General features: G+C 31.5%; 1 protein-coding gene across 1 annotated transcript in view; it reads right to left on the bottom strand.

Annotated features, from left to right (window-relative positions):
• Window positions 1-19,462, bottom strand: part of CSMD3 (CUB and Sushi multiple domains 3) — a 509,139-nt gene that overhangs the window by 117,353 nt on the left and 372,324 nt on the right. The window contains exons 30-34 of the mRNA XM_021706867.1: window positions 16,147-16,263; window positions 13,049-13,258; window positions 9,010-9,198; window positions 7,965-8,142; window positions 6,572-6,717 (exon numbers count right to left, since the gene is read on the bottom strand). Of these exons, the coding sequence (XP_021562542.1) occupies window positions 6,572-6,717; window positions 7,965-8,142; window positions 9,010-9,198; window positions 13,049-13,258; window positions 16,147-16,263 (840 nt within the window). The remainder of the gene's footprint in view (window positions 1-6,571; window positions 6,718-7,964; window positions 8,143-9,009; window positions 9,199-13,048; window positions 13,259-16,146; window positions 16,264-19,462) is intronic.

The raw sequence follows: 19,462 nt of genomic DNA, 5'->3' as shown, positions 1-19,462 counted from the left end.
AGTGCCCTGTTTTTGTTCAAATGTACAAAGATATCTGCTTCCTGATCCAGCAAATCTGCATCTTGAAATTGGTTTAAGATTTGATTCTGGCAAGTTTTTTGGTTATTTTTAATTTCCTATTTTCTTTGTAATGAAATATCCAACCCAATTCCAGAAAAGAATGCTGCATTTATCTGCTTCTATTAAACTGAGTTATTAAAGGCTTATTCAAAAAAGACAAAACAGAACACTGGCAAATTGCCATTCCTTCTCCAAACCAAAAAAAGCACAAGTGCATAACCTTTCTGCCAACTAAGGACACAGTATTCCTTGCAGGGGACAAAAATAATGTTCTGTGTTCTCTTATAAACTCTAAGCAATATTAAACCTCAATGTACACTAGTGGTGACCCAGATTAGTTATAGTATGATAATCTCATAATTTGGGAAAGACTTAGGGGAGGAAAATCACTGATAATTATATGTTCTATTATGTAATTGTGGCACTGTTATTTCAAAAATTATCGAAAAAAGTTTAAGCAGTTCCACTTGAAAGAAAACTCGATTATTAAAATAAATACTACTGCGTTCTAATGAAGAGGGGAAAGTAATAATTTTTTCTCCCATTTTGGAGAAAATCTTCTAGTGAGTTGATATGAACCACAGAGTTGTGTTTCAGCTGGGTTTAAATTACTTACAATCACTTTTGTGGAATTGATATTTTATAATCAGTGTGTTTATCTCCTTGTATATGGGAGAATATTAGAAACCAAAAGCAAATGCCTATCCTTGAATTTATAGAGAGAAGTCAAGTCTCCACCATGAGGAATGGATCAACAAGAAGTCACTCTTGCTATTTCCCAAGAAAAGAAGTGACAGAAGCTACTGGGAAAAAAAGCTATTTGGAAATGTCTTTAATAGATAACTAGTTGAAGGTATCCTACCCTATTACAAGACTCTAAAAAAGTGGTGTACAAATTACTTCATCTCTACATTGTTGAGTTACTTGGCATATTAACCTGGCCATTATCAGTTAAATTGATAAGCCAAGGTTTCCTGCTGAATGTAAACAATTTCACTAAAAATAAACATCAGACAAACTACTCTAACCTTGTTGGAACAAGACAGAATAAGATCTTTCTGTAATCATAATCAGATAACAAAAACACTGTCCAAATCCTCGAAATGACCTATATTATTACATCTCAGCTAAAATGAATGTTGTTTGTATACCAATTATGCAGGTAGGTTCCATTCTCTTCACCTGAATCTAGATATTCAATTATAAAACTGCCCAATTTTTTGACAGCACCAAATCCAGAAGAAAACAGTGCTTCCCTGAACCTTTCACAACACCCTCTTGCTGAGACACTGCAAGGTTCCTCATTGTGTATTGTCTCACTCATTTTAATGAGTTATTAAATACAACTATGTTTAACAAAAGCTGTGTTTCTGATCATCTTGACTAGAGGGGACAGACAGTAACATATTGCAGAAAATAAAATACCAGACCTGATAAATGGTGTCGACACATAGCAAAATGTCAGAACATAGTAAGTAGTTATGACAAGACTTTTAGTCATTTAAGTTATAGTAAACGGTATTACCTTTTTTCCATAAATGTTTTAACAGTTTGGTTTTGTTTTTTTAAGCTCCAACACTTCATCTTATACACACACACACACACACACACACACACACACACACACACACACAAACGCACACACACTACATGATGTCCATACTCCCATGTTCTCTGGACATCAAACAATAAAACCCTTCATGGGTTCAGTGCTCCATCTCTTAAAATATAAAAGGAGGTCAAGTCTTTAGGTAGTGTGAGGCAAAGGGGTCACATAGTTTAAAGCAATTGCGATTTATGTGTTATATAAAGCATGTCTTTATGTCTGCAGCAATCTCTTTTAAGATGAGACTTTGTGGAGTTAAATATACTTGTTCCCAAATACAGCATTTACTGTAAAGGTAACATAACCTTAAAGAATGACTTGAAAGACATCACAATTCTTTTAAATGCATGTCTTAAAAATAATGACTCATTGTGTAATCATCTCATTATTTAACAGATGTGCTAACAGTAGAAAGTAATGGAAAATGCAAATTATTAAATAATATTATGCTCACTAAGAAAATCATCTGTATATGAACCGAATTTCCCTAATGCTGATACTAGAAAAAGAAGTGTCTTGTATAATAGACTTAAACATCTTAAAATAACTTTTGTTTTAAAATAGTAAGTGTATATTCTGGCCATACTGTAGTCTCCTGGTTATTTTAATTGACATAAATCAGACCCCAATAAACTTCATTTTCCCTTAGCACAATGACCCATAGCACATTTTGGGAACTATAACAAACATACTGAGTTGTACTGCTGTTAGCTTATAGATCCTAGGGGAAAGAGCAATAAAAAGCTTAAAGCTCCAACTTCTGGGATATTGGAGAAAATGAGATGACCTATCATCTTGCTAAAAATGAAAATCACTTTGGCAAAATTTCCAAATAAATTAGCTTTATATTTCATTAAATATCATCTGCTCGTGAGATAATACCACCTTAGGACTTTGCCTTGTACTTAGTAAGAACTCAATGAATTTTAGCTATTGCTATTTCTTTGCTGTTTTTATTTTTGCAAAAGAGGTCATTCTTTGAAGTCAGGCAGACCTATTTTGAATTCTGGCCACCTCTTCAATTTATTAGTTTTCTGCCTTTATGCAGGTTACCTAATTGTTCATTCAGTTCTTTCATTATTAAAATGAGGATAATAATATTTACAATATAGAGTCATTACTAAAATTAACAATAATACATGGAAAGTATCTAGCACAGTGCCCAGCACATTAGTCTTCAGTAAATGGTAGCTACCACTATTATAGTGAGTGTTATATGAAGTCACTGTCTGAAAAACACATAGTTAAAATAGATTTTGTGTAATTTACTTTCAGGGGGTCATTGATTAGCACCGAATATCATTATTTATTATAAACCAACTTAATCTTGACTCTATAGCAGATAACAAAAAAACTCAGTCCTTATTTTGGGAAATCACAATTTTGGTAATACAAACAAAGACAAAAGCATTTTCCTCAAATGAAGAAGAAATATGATATCTAAGGCAAAGTGCCTCAACATTTACACCTGGCCTATTTTTTCATTGCAGAGAACTTTCATTTTGCAAAGCCTTTTATGAATGTTATTTTTGATCATAAAAGGTTTTATGAAAGTGATGTTTTATAAAAGACAGGTGGCTGGCTGGATCTCATAAAGGAAGTCAGGTTAGAAAGAAAAAAATGCTTTTTTATTCTCTTTTCAAGCATATTAAACATATATTTATAAATAAAACCTAAATAATCAATGTGACCTTAATACTTGAAAATATTGAACTGTTAAATTTATAAAATAAATACACAAATTCTGAAAAAAAATCACTTCTGACTTATAAGGCAGGGGATAACAGAAGTAGCTGTTAACATTCTAAAATTAGGTATACACAGTTAGCTAAAAAAGTGCTAAATAATGAATTATGTACCTAGTTTATTTATCAAAAAATGCCAAATATTTTGAGTAACTTTTTTACCCGTTTGACAGCTCATTTTGGCATAGAGCAATAATTACTAGATATGAGCCTGGTACATAAATATTATATGCTTAATTATAATAAATTGTATTAATTAATTTTATTAATACTAATTTGACAGCAAGCTTTTGTTTTGTTAAAAGAGATGGGCACATATCTATAAATTCCAAAATAAATTTTAAAAAGTTGCCATTGAACTGGGCTCCGTGGCTCAACCTGTAACCCCGCGCCTTTGGGAGGCTGAGGTGAGTGGATTGCCTGAGCCCGCGGGTTCGAGACTCGCCTGGGCAGCGAGACCTCATCTCTACAATAAATCAAAAAATCAGCCGGGCGTGGTAGCACATGCCTGTAATTCCGGCTACTTGGAAGGTTGAGGCGGAAGAATCGCCGGAGCCCAGCAGGTCGAGGCTGCGGTGGCTGGGAGTGGCCACTGCACTCCAGTCTGGGCGACAGAGTGAGACGCCAACTCAAAAAAAAAAAAAGTTGCCACTAATACAGCTTAAATAAATTCAAACAACTTCTTAAAAAGAGCACAAACACACACTTCTCACTAAAGACTAAAATATAATTAATCAATGAATAATAAAAATATAAAAGGAATAAGAATAAGACATATGATTTACCTCTTCAAAAAAGCAATCACAATTATTAAACTCACAAGATACATACAAGAACACACAATACTGTAATTTTGTTGAAGTACAATCATAGAGATGATGGTAGTGATCACTATGAGTTTGAATTATTAAGAAATGAAGGAGATGAGATTTAACATAGAAGACTTAAAGAACTGAAGATGAGTAAGTAACCAAGAGTAGTTAGGGTGGAGGTAAGGATACAACTTAAGAATAGAAGTTCAGGAGATGGTAAGAGAGCCAACTAACTAAAGTTGAGTAGGGTCTAGGGAGTTAGATATAGTAAACTGGGATTATAGGGTGACTATAGGTTTGATTTAATGTAGGCATCATGCATTCCTGAAAAGGTGAGCCAGGATGAAAATAGTGTTTTGGATAAATTATTACATTAGGGCTGGGAAAATAAAATATCAATCAGTTTTTAACATGTACCCTAGCTAAATACTCAAATTTCAAGGTTATTTTAAGATTTAGGTAGAATATCCAGCAATGTTTATTTAAATGGCAGGTTTCAGTAGGATTTGTCAATTGTGTGCCATGCTATAAAGTTTAATGAATAAAGATAAATTCTCTATTAGAAAAATCTAAAAGAAAAGGTGAGATATGTTTAGAAAACATTTACTGAACATCTCTACCAGCATTATGCTAATTATGTATCATAAATTGTCTGTAATTCTCATAACATCTCTTCAGCACAATGCTGATAACAGCAACAATTACAGCATTTCTTGATCTATATAAAATTGCCAATAGTAAGTATTTTTTATCAAAAATTTTATATGGGTAAACCAAACATATAAACACTATTGAGTAAACTCTACACATAGAGTGTCACATTTAATCCTCACAGCTGAGAAAAGTAGAGACCAAAGAATAACTTGTCCAAGGTTAGATAGAAAATCAAGTGCTAAACAAATATTTGATCTGTTTAATCCCAAACAATTCTATTTCTAGTCTACATCTCTCAAAGCCTAGTTGCAAAAGTCAAATGAAACATATTTTACAATGAGAATATATGTGTACACATTTATGAATGAGTTGATATAAATGAACTTTCAGATTTTGTGTGTGTGTATAAACACACATTCTGCTACCCACATATTTTCTATAATAATTCACACACACACACACACACACACACACACACACACACATTGACATTTTTCCTCTGATAATATTTTTTATTTGAACAGGTTAAAAAAATTTGTCTAACTGAACACTTCACTTTTTAATTGATTGTGCTAGAGTGACTGCACATCAGCTCTGATGGCAGTGGATCACTCTGGAGGCACTAATGAGATGCCATCTAACTGGCTGATAAGTGCTCAGATTAAGAAACTCAAAATTTTATGATCAATTCTCTATTTCTAGACCCAATATACTTTAAACACAATCATATTTGACATGCTATATTTTTCATGGAATATAAGCTTTGAATATAAAATATTTTGCTACTTTATGTTTAAAAGATCAAACATTAAGTTGTACATTATGTAATTAACAAAATGCACATCCATCCTCCAGTTTTCATGTTACTTTTGCAAATGTAATTTAGTAGATTAATGGTCCTGTGAAATACTCATGGAATGAGTCTGAAAAAGTTATATGAAGCAGAATGTGTTTTTATTGAACTATGGTTATAGCAGATAAATGGATGTAATCGTTATAAATATTTTCTTACTTATAATGGAATATAATCAACTGGGAAAAAAAGAAAAGGAAGAAAAGAAACACCTCTGTGAAACCCTCTGAATGTCCTTTGAAAAAGTTAATGTGAATGTAGTACCCAGAACAATTCTATACAAAGAAATAAAATTGAGACTCTTCATAAATTATTCTACAGGAGTAAAAGCTATGAACTTAATGACCTGGAATAGTCACTTAAAGCTGTGAAATTCTAGAATAGACACAGTTTTGAAACAAGAGTATAAATGAATGAATAATGTGATTCAAAGCATAAAGATATTGAATGCTAATTTTAGAAAGATTCACAGCAGGTTGAAGAGATTTAAAATTTGTATAGAAAAAAAATCTATTGATGTCTCAAAATCACATGCAATAAAATATGAACAGCTGGTTCTTTTTATTGGCTTCCATGTGAAAAAAAATGATCATTTTCCACTGGGTAATTACTGACGGATTTATTTCTTGTATCTATTTGCTCACATTTTAATGCTCCTAAATACTTGGAAGAGGTCATTCTTTGTAAGTAAATGTATTTCAAATGTGAAAGTTACAGTGATTATAAATGTGTCAAATTTTAATACCATTTCAATCATTGGTGAAATATATATTACATTCAATTGTTTCCAGGAAAAGTTAAGCAGCACCAGATAAAATAGAAACTCTTAGATAATACCAACCATGATAACTGAGCACAAAAAATCCACTTGTTGTGAAATCACTGTGGAATTTGATTAGAATCTGATTTGAAGTACTGTAGACTGATTCCAAAGCAGTATTACCACTGAACTGGCCAATCTGAGGTGAGTTTTGGTCTGGTCCATCCCTATTAATTAGACAGAAGGTGGGTAAGAAGAAGAGACAGATTGATTTGGAGCAGAGATTGATTTTGAGAGAAGTTTTGAACTACATTAATAAAAGTATTGCATATATTTATATTATACCATATTTTATTAATGACAAAGATACCATAGATAAAATAACCAATGACTGCAAACCACATTGGTATATTTTATGCCTATATAGGTGCTAACATATTTAAAAATGAAAAGTATAGAAATAGATCATATTTTTATATAAATGGAATGTACCCATATAGTTGTAATCAACACATTGTCTTTGGTTTTTGATCAAAATTCTGATTCTCTGAAATGATTGAGGTTCACCGTCCTTTTTTTCTTCAGCAACAATTTAGAGAATCATAGACTTAAAATTGAAGAACTCTTAGAACTCATATAGTTCTAGCCAATTTTCAATTATTAACTCAGATTTTCTTTAATATATTTTATTTTATTTACTATTTATTTATTTATTTATTTTTTTTTTATTTTTTTATTTTTTTTTTGAGTTGGAGTCTCACTTGGTCGCCCAGACTGTAGTGCAGTGGCCGCTCCCAGCCACCACAGCCTCATCTGCTGGGCTGTGGCGATCCTTCCACCTCAGCCTTCCGAGTAGCCGGAATTACAAGCATGCACTACCACGCCCGGTTGATTTTTTTTTTTATTTATTGTAGAGATGAGGTCTCACTGCCCAGGTGGGTCTCGAACCTGCGGGCTCAGGCAATCCACTCACCTCAGCCTCCCAAAAGCGCGGGATTACAGGCTGAGCCACCAAGCCCGGCTCTTTAATATATTTTAATAAAGATGACTCAATTAACAAGGTAATCATAATAAAATGATAATATTTTATAATAAATTATAAGGACAGAAACTCAACAGTTATATTAAATGATTATGATTTCAATACAGGCACTTAAACTTATCTGGTTTTTGTAACCTTCCATACTTTAAACTACATGTCTTAGCATATTAATTTAATAACACCTTTAAATATTTTTTTTTCACCTATGAAGCTTTTGTTCCACAATAGTTAACTACTTTAGGGGGTAAATAAGCCAAAACCTATTGCTCTTGTTTACCTCATTCTACAAATCACATACTGTCACACAGTTGTTCACATCAACTTATATATCAGATGACAATTTTGTAGCAGAGGGTTGTGATATATTTTCATTCCTACATTGTTTCACTGTATATATAATTGAAGCAATCAATAACAATTGTCCTGGCTTACCATACAGTAATGAAATCATAGATTGGTTCTGTTTGAAGGACAGTAAAATTGATGTAGATTCCGTTCCCAGGGGGTACTCTTACAAGCCAAAAACAATCTTGAAAGTTTGGATATTCATCAGGATACCCAGGAGAATAAATGGTGCCATTCATTGCAGTTATATTTCCACCACAAAGAGCTGTGGGAAAAGGCATATAACAAAACAAATCAAAAAATAACAATAAACTAACAGAGCAAAGCACAAACATTTCATACCTCTTAAGTAGCATAAAATACATCTGTTTTGTTTATATTTTACTTAAAGTATATAAAATAAGGTTGGCTAAAGTGCACAAAATATTGATACCTTTCATTTATTTTTTCATATGAGATATATGACATAGTTGTTATTAACAATCACTAGATTAGTAAATTACATTGTCTTCTCTATTTTCAATTTTTCTTAAGAAATAGAAGAAAGTAAAGTGTATTATTCACCTTTAGCCAAGTAAGAAGTAGAAAGAAGTAAAGTTTATTATTTGGCTTTCACAGATTGGATAGGGGGCTGACACTCAGAGGCAAGTGTGGTCTATTTTTAAATTTTTTTATTCATGCAAGCATCTTAACTGTTATTTGCCTCATAGCATGTATATGCATAAAGTCTTTTAAAAGCTTAAGGTGTTTTCATTTAAAAGGGGGTTTCTAGAATAAAGAAACTAAAATTCAGTAGCAGTATCTGGGTTATTGGTTTATAAAGGAATGCCTTAATTACACATATACATCATATACATACGCATCATTCCCCCTCCACACACACAAGAAAGGCTCTAGAGTGTTAATCAATTTTATTCTCACTCCCAATGGGAAAGGTTAGGATTTCTGCCAATAATAATAAAACCGTTAATCATTATGAAGCCTTAGGGTTAAAAAAAAAAAAAGTTTTCAACCGAAAGAGAGTATATATTTAGCATGCTGTTGGAAGAGGAAGACAAGAAAGAGTGCCAAAACAATAATTACTAAACACAAATGATATCACCTAGAAAATAACTTCAAGTTAGAAGCATACCTTCACACCTTGGAAGTGGATGATTCCAATTACGACTGACTCCATGAAGGCATGTGAGAGCTGAATTTCCAATTAATGTGTATCCTGGGAAACATTCAAATGAAATGGTTTGACCCACAGTAAAATCGTTGCCAATTACAAAACCATTTCGAAACGGGCGTGGATCAGGACAGCTTTGCAACTGATAGGCTGGAAAAAGAAAAAAAGAAGACATTTTTCCTTTCTGAGTTTTAGATTGCAGATAGTTCCTGCAGCGAATTTGAAACTTATAAATGCTTCTGGTAGTTGATTATAAATAGTAATTCAGGTTTATAATAAATGCTGGCAATGATAGTGTGATACAAATTTCCTCTCATGTCTACAATTTTCATATGTAAAATGTTAGTACAGGGCAACTCCTGAGGTCCCCTCCCATTGTGGGAGCTTTTCTGTTCTCTCAATAAATCCTGCTTTCTTTAAAAAAAGATGTTAGTACAATTCATAAAAATATATTTGGTTTCTTCACCTACTTGTGCAGTCTATCTAAATAATAAGCATTAGTGGAAATATAAACTCCCCTTTCAGCCACAATTTTAATAAAATATATTCTGATTCCTTTACATGCAATATAATTACTTCTTGATTATGACACATGTACATAGACTAAACTAAGCATATGTATAAGCCTTATTCTGAACCTTCCCACTTTTTAAACTAGTTGTCTTATAAAAGAACAAGCCACAATATACCTCTTTTAAGTTTCCTTTAAAAAGTTAGTAAAGTACTAAAAAAATTCCTTTTAACTTAAAATAAACTTTGTACTTCATGTATGTAATATTTTCAGCACTGCAACATAACTATCTGTTGACTTATTCAGTCTTCTCCTGCTGTATATTCTGTCTGGGATCAAAGTTCCTGTTTGCTTTATCACTGAATCCCAAAACCTTGCCTGCTGCCTTTCACATAGTAGACATTAAATAAACTGCTAAATGAGTTTTGACCCTATAACCAGGGTCTATATTCAAATAAAATCAATATTTGGAACTGTATTATTAAGAAATTCAAATTGGATTCTAATTAATGAATTTAAATTGCTGAAAAAAATCAAAGACTATTTTGCTATTGACCATTGAAATTCTATATTCCCCAGATTTAAAAAAATTACATTTGAAGTTGAATAAACTGCCTTACTGTCTATTAAAACATAACACCAATTTTACAAGAGATTTCAAAATTAATGAAAAAACTTTTAAAATGTCAAGTAAGTTTATTCTTAGACTTTTTCATTTTAATTAATATTCCACACACCAAAAAAATGTTAAAAGAAAAAGAATTCTCATTCAGTTGGCAAATATTTTTTCCCATTCTGTGGGCTGTCTCCCACTCTCTTGATGGTTTCCTTTGCTTTACAAAAAGCTTTTCAGTTTGATGAGGTCCCACTTGTTTATTTTATCTCTTATGGCATTTGTTTTTTGAGTTATAATCAGAAATTGGTTGCCAAGTCCAATGTGCATTTTCTAAGATTCTTATAGTTAGAGGTTTTACATTTAGGTCTTGGATTCATTTAGAGCTGATTTCTGTATATTGTGATAGGAAGGGGTCGGACAAAGGCCTAACACCCAGGATCTACAAGGAACTCAAATGAGCTGGAAGGAAAAAAACAAAGTCCTATTAAAAAGTGGGCAAAAGACATGAATAGACATTTCCTAAAAGAAGACATACAAACAGCCAACAGAGACATGAAAAAATGCTCAACCTCACTAATCATCAGAGAAATTCAAATCAAAACCACATTGAGATACTATCTAACACCATTAAGGATGGCCATCATCAATAAATCAAAAAACAACAGATGCTGGCACGGGTGCAGAGAAAAGGGAAAGCTTCTACACTTTTGGTGGAAGTGCAAACTAGTAAAACCTTTATGAAAAACAGGGTGGCAATTTTTAAAAGAACTTGAAATTGACCTTCCATATGATCCAGCAATCCCTCTCCTGGGAATATACCCAGAAGGACACAAATCATTCTTCAAAAAAGACAGCTGCACGAGCATGTTCACACTATTCACAATAGCAAAAACATGGAGCCAACCTTGTTGTCCATCAATAGTGGACTGAATTTTTTTAAAAGTGACACATATACACAATGAAGTATTATGCAGCTTGTAAAGAAGGACAAAATTATGGACTTCGCAGCAACTTGGATGGATTTAGAGTACATCATACTCAGTGATCTGTCATAGAAACAAAGAACTGAATACCCCATGTTCTCACTTATTAGTGAGTCCTGAACAATTATCACAATACTAAAAAAAAAAAAAAAAAAAAAGATCGACAGTAGTGGGACACTGTCAGGGGAGAAGGAAATGGGAGACATACATTCTTTTTTTGTTTTTTGGTTTTTTTTAGTTGGAGTCTCAATCTGTCGCCCAGACTGGGGTGTAGTGGCCGCTCAGTATAATAGTACAAAACAATATACTATGATTTTTTTCAAAATCCAGAAAGTTTTTAAAGTTTAATCCCAAAATCTATCCAGAAATTGTATTAACTATGTCAATCTACATAAGTCAACTACTTCTTTAAAATGTCATTAGTTCTATATAAAGGCAATTACAAGAAGAAATAGTTTTAAAACTCGAAGTAATTCACAAATAATATCTACTCATCCCAGTAGTACATGATAGTTCATGTCAACAGTATTAATATTATGTCAATAATTGAAACAATTGTGTATTCTTTACCCTTTTATTATATGAATAATTAATTGTTTTTCAAGAGCACATTTACTGAAAATGCAGACTTAATACAATTCAAATTCTGGTTTTACATCATTTAAATAAGAACATTGTTTTGAGAGAAAGAAGGAAAATGAGGGTAGGAAAAAAGTTGGAGCTGCCAGGTTGAAGGTGAATGGTAAATAACTTGGCATGAGGCCATGTCCACTTGCTAGAACTCACCACAAATATGGTTCTGAGCCTTCTCGCAGCAAAGAAGAGAAAAACTCAATCAGTTACCCAATTGTTTTTAAATAATTAATTTCCTCTGGAATATGGTTAATTCTGTACTGAGAGAGGTGCCAGATATGACTCCTATTTTACAGGAACATTGACGTGTGACCTAGTGTTCTTAAAATATGTGTGCAATTAGAATGTAAAAGCATCACTCTTTAAGTTCTTTAATAATTGGAGCCACAATATAATAAGATTTAAAGTAAATATAATAAAATTTCAGTCATTGGCACTTCACTGTAAAATATCATAATTTTAGATATTTAATTTTAGCAGAACATATGCTTTTAAGATCTGAAGTAATATATTAGCAATAATTAAAATTTACTAATGATAAGTATCATGGTATATAACTTAAATGCATGCTATCATACAAAGTTCAACTCAACTTTTCTGAAAGGTACTATGACTAAACCCATTATGCAGATGAGCAAATGAAGGGCAAGACCCAGACTACATTAGATTGAATAAGGAGAATCACTTTTGAACCAAGCTCTACCCATGTCTGAACCTTGCACTCAAAAGATAAAAGTTTTGCTCAAAGTCACGCAGCAGTGTTATATGAGACAGGTGTGATATAATATGAACATTAAAGTATTTATATCATCATGGCAATAGAATAAAATCAAGAAATACCATATCATTATATCATTATAAAGTAACAATAAATGTATATATTATATAGCATATGAGTACTACAAAATATCTTTTCAGTCTATTCATTTTGACATAAAAGCAAAGATAAATCTTTATATCCAGTTGCCTAACTTAATTGCTTTGCCTTGCTTAATTTAATTGTATATTAACTTAAGACTAATTCAATCCTTTCTTCATGGTTAGGATTTTCTAAGGGCTTAGAAAGGTATCATTCCCGCCTGTATGGTTTCCTGAAAGTTGCATTGTTTAAAAGCTTCTTCCTAATTGAAGCATGCCTCAATTTAAGGTAATTTCTCTTTCTAAAACTGAATATAGATAATAATTAGATTTAGTTAAAGATTTTTAATAGCTCTTTTGGGGTTAAATAAACTTTTATTTTCTTATTATCCCTCTCACCTTGGTATATAATGTGAAATCCTTGTTTGTTTTGTGAATAGTCACTGTGAAAATACAAGCTGGTTTCATGGGTTGTGCTAAACAAGGAAGATGGTATTTGAGGACCACTAAGCCGGCCAATAACAGTACTAGTTTCTGAGGATCCACTTCTTACTTCCAAATAATCATGTATGGTTTCTGTAGAAAAATTTACAAACTGGAGATGTACACCTAAAGAAGAAGAAAAAAACATAATGCTACTTTGTTCATTTATTTATTATTTATTTATTGCCAAATTCTCTCTCTCTCTCTCTCTCTCTCTCTCTCTCTCTCTCTCTCTCTCTCTCTCACATACACACACACATGCGCACACACACACACACGCGTGCACGCACGCGCGCACGTATATATACACACAATCACATCAATGTACTTAGATACATTTCCATTCAGGTCAGGAGGCATACTCTGAAGATTTGGGCCATAGGTTTTCTCTGTACCCCAGACAATTAACTTTGTTAATATTTAAAGTAAAAGAATATTTATCTCAAATGACGACTACTAGTTAAAAGGAAAAGTCTCTTTCTTTTTATTATAATGTCATCATTCCAAAACTGATTTTTTAAGGAGGCTTTTTTGTTCTCTAATGCCATTTGAATTATATCAACCAATTTTTAAAGGGAAAAGGTCACTTAATTCTTTGTATTATGTAAAATACCAAAGATCAAAAATGATTGTAATTTTAAAAATATATTAACAATTAAATTATATGATTTCACTAGAAGTTATTCTTTTATAGGAGATAAATTAGCTTCTCAAAAATATTATTTAGTCATATTTCACAAGTGTGCTCTTTCAGTATTTTGCTTGTCAGAAGATATGCTACATTTTAGTGCTTAATTCACTATCAATTTTAGTGAATTTGCTGTTTTTCTTAATACTACCATTCTCTAAATTGTTAATAATAAAATCTTAGCTACTTAGCTAAAGCGGTTAGTAAAAGACACAAAGAATAACCATACTGTTCAAATCTACTATTCATTGACATTAGTATACTCCTTCTTTGAGTGGACATAGAATTTGAAAACAACTTCAAACTTGTATACATAATCTAATCAAAATGACTCTAACCTGTTCTCCTAAAGCCTCAGGCCAGTAGCACAGTGGTCAGGTCTGTTCAACTGTTTTAACTTTCTCATCTACATATTCCTTGCGTTACTCTACCTAGAATTTATTTCATACCCCCTATAAACTGATCCTCCTTGCTGGACTGACTCTTATCTTTAAAGCCAAAGTTTAGACTTCACTTCTGTTGGCAGGACTGTTAGCATTTCCTGTACTAGGCTATCTGTTCTAAGTACAGGACTGTACCAATTATCATAACGGTATATTTGACTGTCTCCTCATTGTGACTGTGATTTATGTACAGATACATTTTATCTACAGCACTTGGCACAGTATCTACAGTACAATATGTACCCAGTAAAGAATTTTTAAACTATATTATCTGTTGATTTATGTTAAACATTTAATTGTGTATTAATATTCTGAGGCTGTAATGTCTATTGGGTAATGAGATATCTAAACTAATCATTATTAAGTGAAATGGTACAGAATTTCTTAGTTGCTCTAAATCCACCTGACTTGTGCTTCAATGAGTATCTGCTCATCTTAGTCTTCTGTGACTTAACAAACAAGTCTACCCTCAATATAACACTTCTTTTCATGCATTTATAGACTCATGGGATCTGAAAAAGTAGTAAGAGAATGTATTAACAATATAAAGATATGAATAATTTATTAGAGGCTACATATATAATGTAATATATCCCAAACACAATATTATATCATTAGAATTAGAAAGGCACTATAATTATTTGTATATTTAAATCTAATATTTAAAAATATGTGCTACCTTTCAAAGGTAAAATTTGTTTACAAAGAAAATGTAATAAATTAAATAGATTATCAGAAAATAATTTATCAATGTACTACTTGATTACAGCAATAAGAGAGTTATAAAACAATTACACATAAAATTTATTGCATTTATCATTACTATACATATCTAACAGAGTCTACATCCATACATACCAACTGAAAAATAACATAAAGCATCTACATCAATCTATATGTCTATCAATCTTATTATGAAATGCCTTGCACATTGCTCATAAAAACATAAATTAGTACAGCCATTATGGAAAACGGTACAGTGGTTCCTCAAAAAATTAAAAATAGAACTACCATATGTTCTAACAATCCCATAACTGGGTATATATCTGAAATAAATAAAACCACTATCTCAAGATATCTTCACCTTCGTTTTTTTTTTCAATGTTATTCACGTCAAGATATGGAATTAACCTAAGTGTAAGCTGATAAATGGAAAAAGAAAATGCGGTGTATATACACTATGGAATACTATTCAGCCTTAAAAAAAAAAGAAGAAAATCCTGTCATCTGCAACAATATGAATGAACCTGGAGGAAATTACATGAAGAAGTTAAGTACAGAAAAACACATCAGTGATCTCACTTATATGTGAAATCTAAAAATGTTGAACATATAGAAGCAGAAAGTAAAATGATAGTTCTCGGGGTAAGTGGATGGGGAATTGAAGAAAGTCAGTCAAATAATAAAAAAATTTCAGTTACACAAAAGTAGTAAGTTTCTTGTACAACATGATGACTACAGTTATTAACAATATATTGTATTTTCAAAATTTCTAAGATAGATTTTAAGTTTTCTTGTCACAAAAAAAGTATGTGAAATAATATGTTATTTAGCTCCATTTAGCTGTTCTACAGTTAGACATTATGTTGTACATGATAAATACATATAATTTGTATTTTTCAATTAAAAATAATCAATAAAAATAAAGAGAAAAAAGAAAAATGTTCACATACTTCCAGTTATTTAAGTACTCCAGGGGAAATGTGTTTGACTTAAGCAACAATTATTCAAGTTTCATTCCTTAATTTACATAATCGCACATATTCCCAAACTAAACTGCATATTGTGAATATTTTGTGAGTTTTTTATTAGATGTTGATATTTCCTTTAAAGTAGCATTAATAAATACTGAAAGCTCTTTTAGGTATTTTTAATATACTTACCAAAACCTATGGGGAGCTTTATTGTCCACGTGCAATCTAAACTGCTGGGGTAGTTTCCAGGAAACCCAGGACTGAGGATTACACCACTAAAATCTGACATGGCACCACCACATTGAGCTGCAAAATAACAAATGTCCCATGAAAACCAAAGTAGTGGAATCACTTGGTGTAGGAAAAACATATTAAAATCATTTCAAGTTTTCAAGTCTGTGGGTCACAATTATTTGATATAAATTTAAATATTGTCAACTTTCACTCACTATACACTAGTAATCAAATATAATTAATGCATTTTCTAAAATAGTCATTAAAAACGTCATACTTCCTCAGAAATAAGTGTCAGTTAAATTAATTATTGCATAACAAGTAACAGCTCATGTGCAGCAAAGGAGACAAGTCCTTTTCTCTTCCTTAAGTAATGTTTTGAATCATTAAAAAGATGATATAATTTAGTATAAAATCAAGTCTGCCACTTCAATTCTAAGTACTGTATTCAAGAGAGAATCATTTTACAAGCTTCCCTCCTTTTTCATTTTTTGTGAGAAGGCTCAACAAGCATTTCTATATATTGCTTTCCATTTACAGTATGTGAGGATTCACATGTTACACATGATATATGACCTTACTTTATCCTTAAAAAAACACAAAAAATAGGGAAGTGCAAACAAGTAAAAAGACATACACAAATTTGAGAAGTTGGGCAGAATTTATAAATGTGCTTGTTTTCGAATCTCTATTATACAGGTTTATTATTAGTAAGCTAAGCAAAAACTAAAAAACAGAATATTATTTTATTTTTTATATGGTTAGATAATTTAGCATGTATTAAAGAGCAACTGCATTTCAGAAACCCATTCATTCTTCTAAATGCACATTTTTATCATTTCACTGTTAGATAAAGAATCAAATTTCCTGACTATAAATTAAGTTCAAAAATTATCTGTCTAGAACACTTATTTGCCATCTCATTTATTTATTTCTTGCTAAGAATAGCAACAGATAGATAAACTTCAGGTTTTATACTCTAAAACAATTTCAGAAGGAATTCTTAGAATTGTGTAATATTCAATAGCACGTTTAACAGTTATGTTTTACTATGTAAATGCAACAAATTATTGCATCAAGTTTATTTTACTAGGGAGATATACATAATCTAAAAGCAAACCTGTATATAAAGTTTTCTTTATCTGTGATTACTAGCAAGCTTAAAGATATACCCATATACTTTCTAATTCTTCTGAAATCTCAGTTTTCAACAAGTATACACTACTAATGTTTACCAATTCATTTTTCTATAATCGGATTGTCCTCATATACTCATCACAAAATCTGATAATCAATTCATTGTAAAGAAAATATTTTGGTCAATGAAAAATATTTTTGAAGTTTCTGGCAAGACTACATTTTTAAGTTTGTTTTGCTTTATTCTGAACTTTGAGTAAAAGACATGGACTATCTTATACTTTCTTGCCTTCACAGTTCCAAGTCTTTGACCTGTTGATTGTCCTACTAATTCTGTTACATTCCATCTATTTACATATGATTTGAAAATCCTGTCTTCTGCATTTTTCACACTTCCTTTTAGTGTGAAAAATTCCAAAGCAAAGGAGGAAAGAGAATAATGAGTAAATAGATAATGAAGAAAGAAGGAAAATGGCAAATCGTAGAAGTCATATGAAGGACATCAAAAAGTACATCCGCATTTAGCAATTTGTTTATGTCTGTTTCCTCAGGATCTCTTCATCTCATACTTTTATGCCTTGAATGGCAGTGCTCTGTGTGTTTCCAGTAGCTTCACAGTACACTATTTTGTCCCTCATCACACTCTTTTTGTTAGAGACACAACCATACCATAGTCCTCCAAAATGAAGTTACCATCGATTTTTCCATCTTAGTTGTCTCTAACATCTAAAATCTCATAGGTATTTTCCTTCTTTCCAACAAAACATCTGGAAGATTGCTTATTTTTCAGTTCATAGGGCTGTAGCCTTGCTAGCTAATAACTAGTGCTGTAAGATATTCTCTGAGTCAGCCTCTTGCCGTCAGTATATTCTCACAAGATAGCCATTGTATCTTCAAATATTTTAACTTTCTACCAAATGTGGTATAAGTTTATTGCTCAAAATTTACAAAATACAAAAAATAGTAGAAAGAAAATGGAAATGCCCTCTAATTCCTCTACCATCAGTTAATATGTTAATATGTTTATTGTTATATTATTTTTTCTCTGTGTACATACATATGTACAATAAATGTGTTTATATGTTTTATAATGAAGGTAAATCATGCTATATATTGTTTTATGTCTTTTTATATTTAACAATATATTGTAAACTTTGTCTTAGTCATTAAACATCCCACTACAATGTTCACTTACTTTTTAAAAGTCTATTCCCTTTTATTAGACTCTTGATGTTATTGTCTACTTTTTCATTAAAGGCTGGTGTGTTTCATATTTAGTGCTAAGCACTTTAAATAAAGAAAATACATACCATAGAACACTATTCAGCCATTAAAAAAATGTCTCTTGCAGAAACTTGGATAGAATTGAAGACCATTTTTATGAGTGAAGTAACACAGGAACAGAAAACCAAATACTGCAAGTTCTCACGTGTAAGCGGAGCCAAGTTATAGGTATGCAAAGGCATACAGAATGGTATAATAGACACTGGAGACTCAGAAGGGGGAGCGTGGGAAGAGAGTGAGTGATGAAAACCTACCTATGGTATACAATGTGTGTGGTATACAATAGGTGTGACAGGTACACTTTAAAGCCCAGACTTCTTCACCACTGTACAATGCATCAATGTAACTGAAAACTATTTGTACCTATTAAAGTTACTGAAATTTTTTTTTAAAATTACCTTATTTAATCCTTACAACAAGCCTGTGAGGTAGACATTATTATCCCATTTGACATGTGAGCAATCAGAAACTCAAAGGACAATACATTTTCCATACATGATTATTGTACTTGAATTGAAATTTGAATATAAATATACTAGACATCAAAATCTAGTAAGTATTCCATATGGTTACATACGAATTTATCATACATCATAAAAGTCAATATTTCGAGTCTGATTTATAATGAAAATGGAGATTTAATCAAAATAATATTTTATCTAAAAATTAGTAATTTTTTAAGAATAATAATTGATGCTTGCAACATAATAAGATTGGGAACTGCTATATGAATACAATAGTAGAGTGGTATTTAAATTGATGCAACCTTCTGAAGCAATTTGAAAATATGCATCAAAGGTTTTAAACAATTATATTTAGTGACATCACTAATTTATCTAGATAAAATTAT

Source organism: Carlito syrichta, unplaced genomic scaffold, assembly GCF_000164805.1.
Source record: "Carlito syrichta isolate Samal-C Ts95f unplaced genomic scaffold, Tarsius_syrichta-2.0.1 Scaffold316182, whole genome shotgun sequence".
Classification (NCBI taxonomy): domain Eukaryota; kingdom Metazoa; phylum Chordata; class Mammalia; order Primates; family Tarsiidae; genus Carlito; species Carlito syrichta.
The sequence above is the reverse complement of the archived record's forward strand: the minus strand, read 5'-3'. Positions and strand labels throughout refer to the sequence as shown.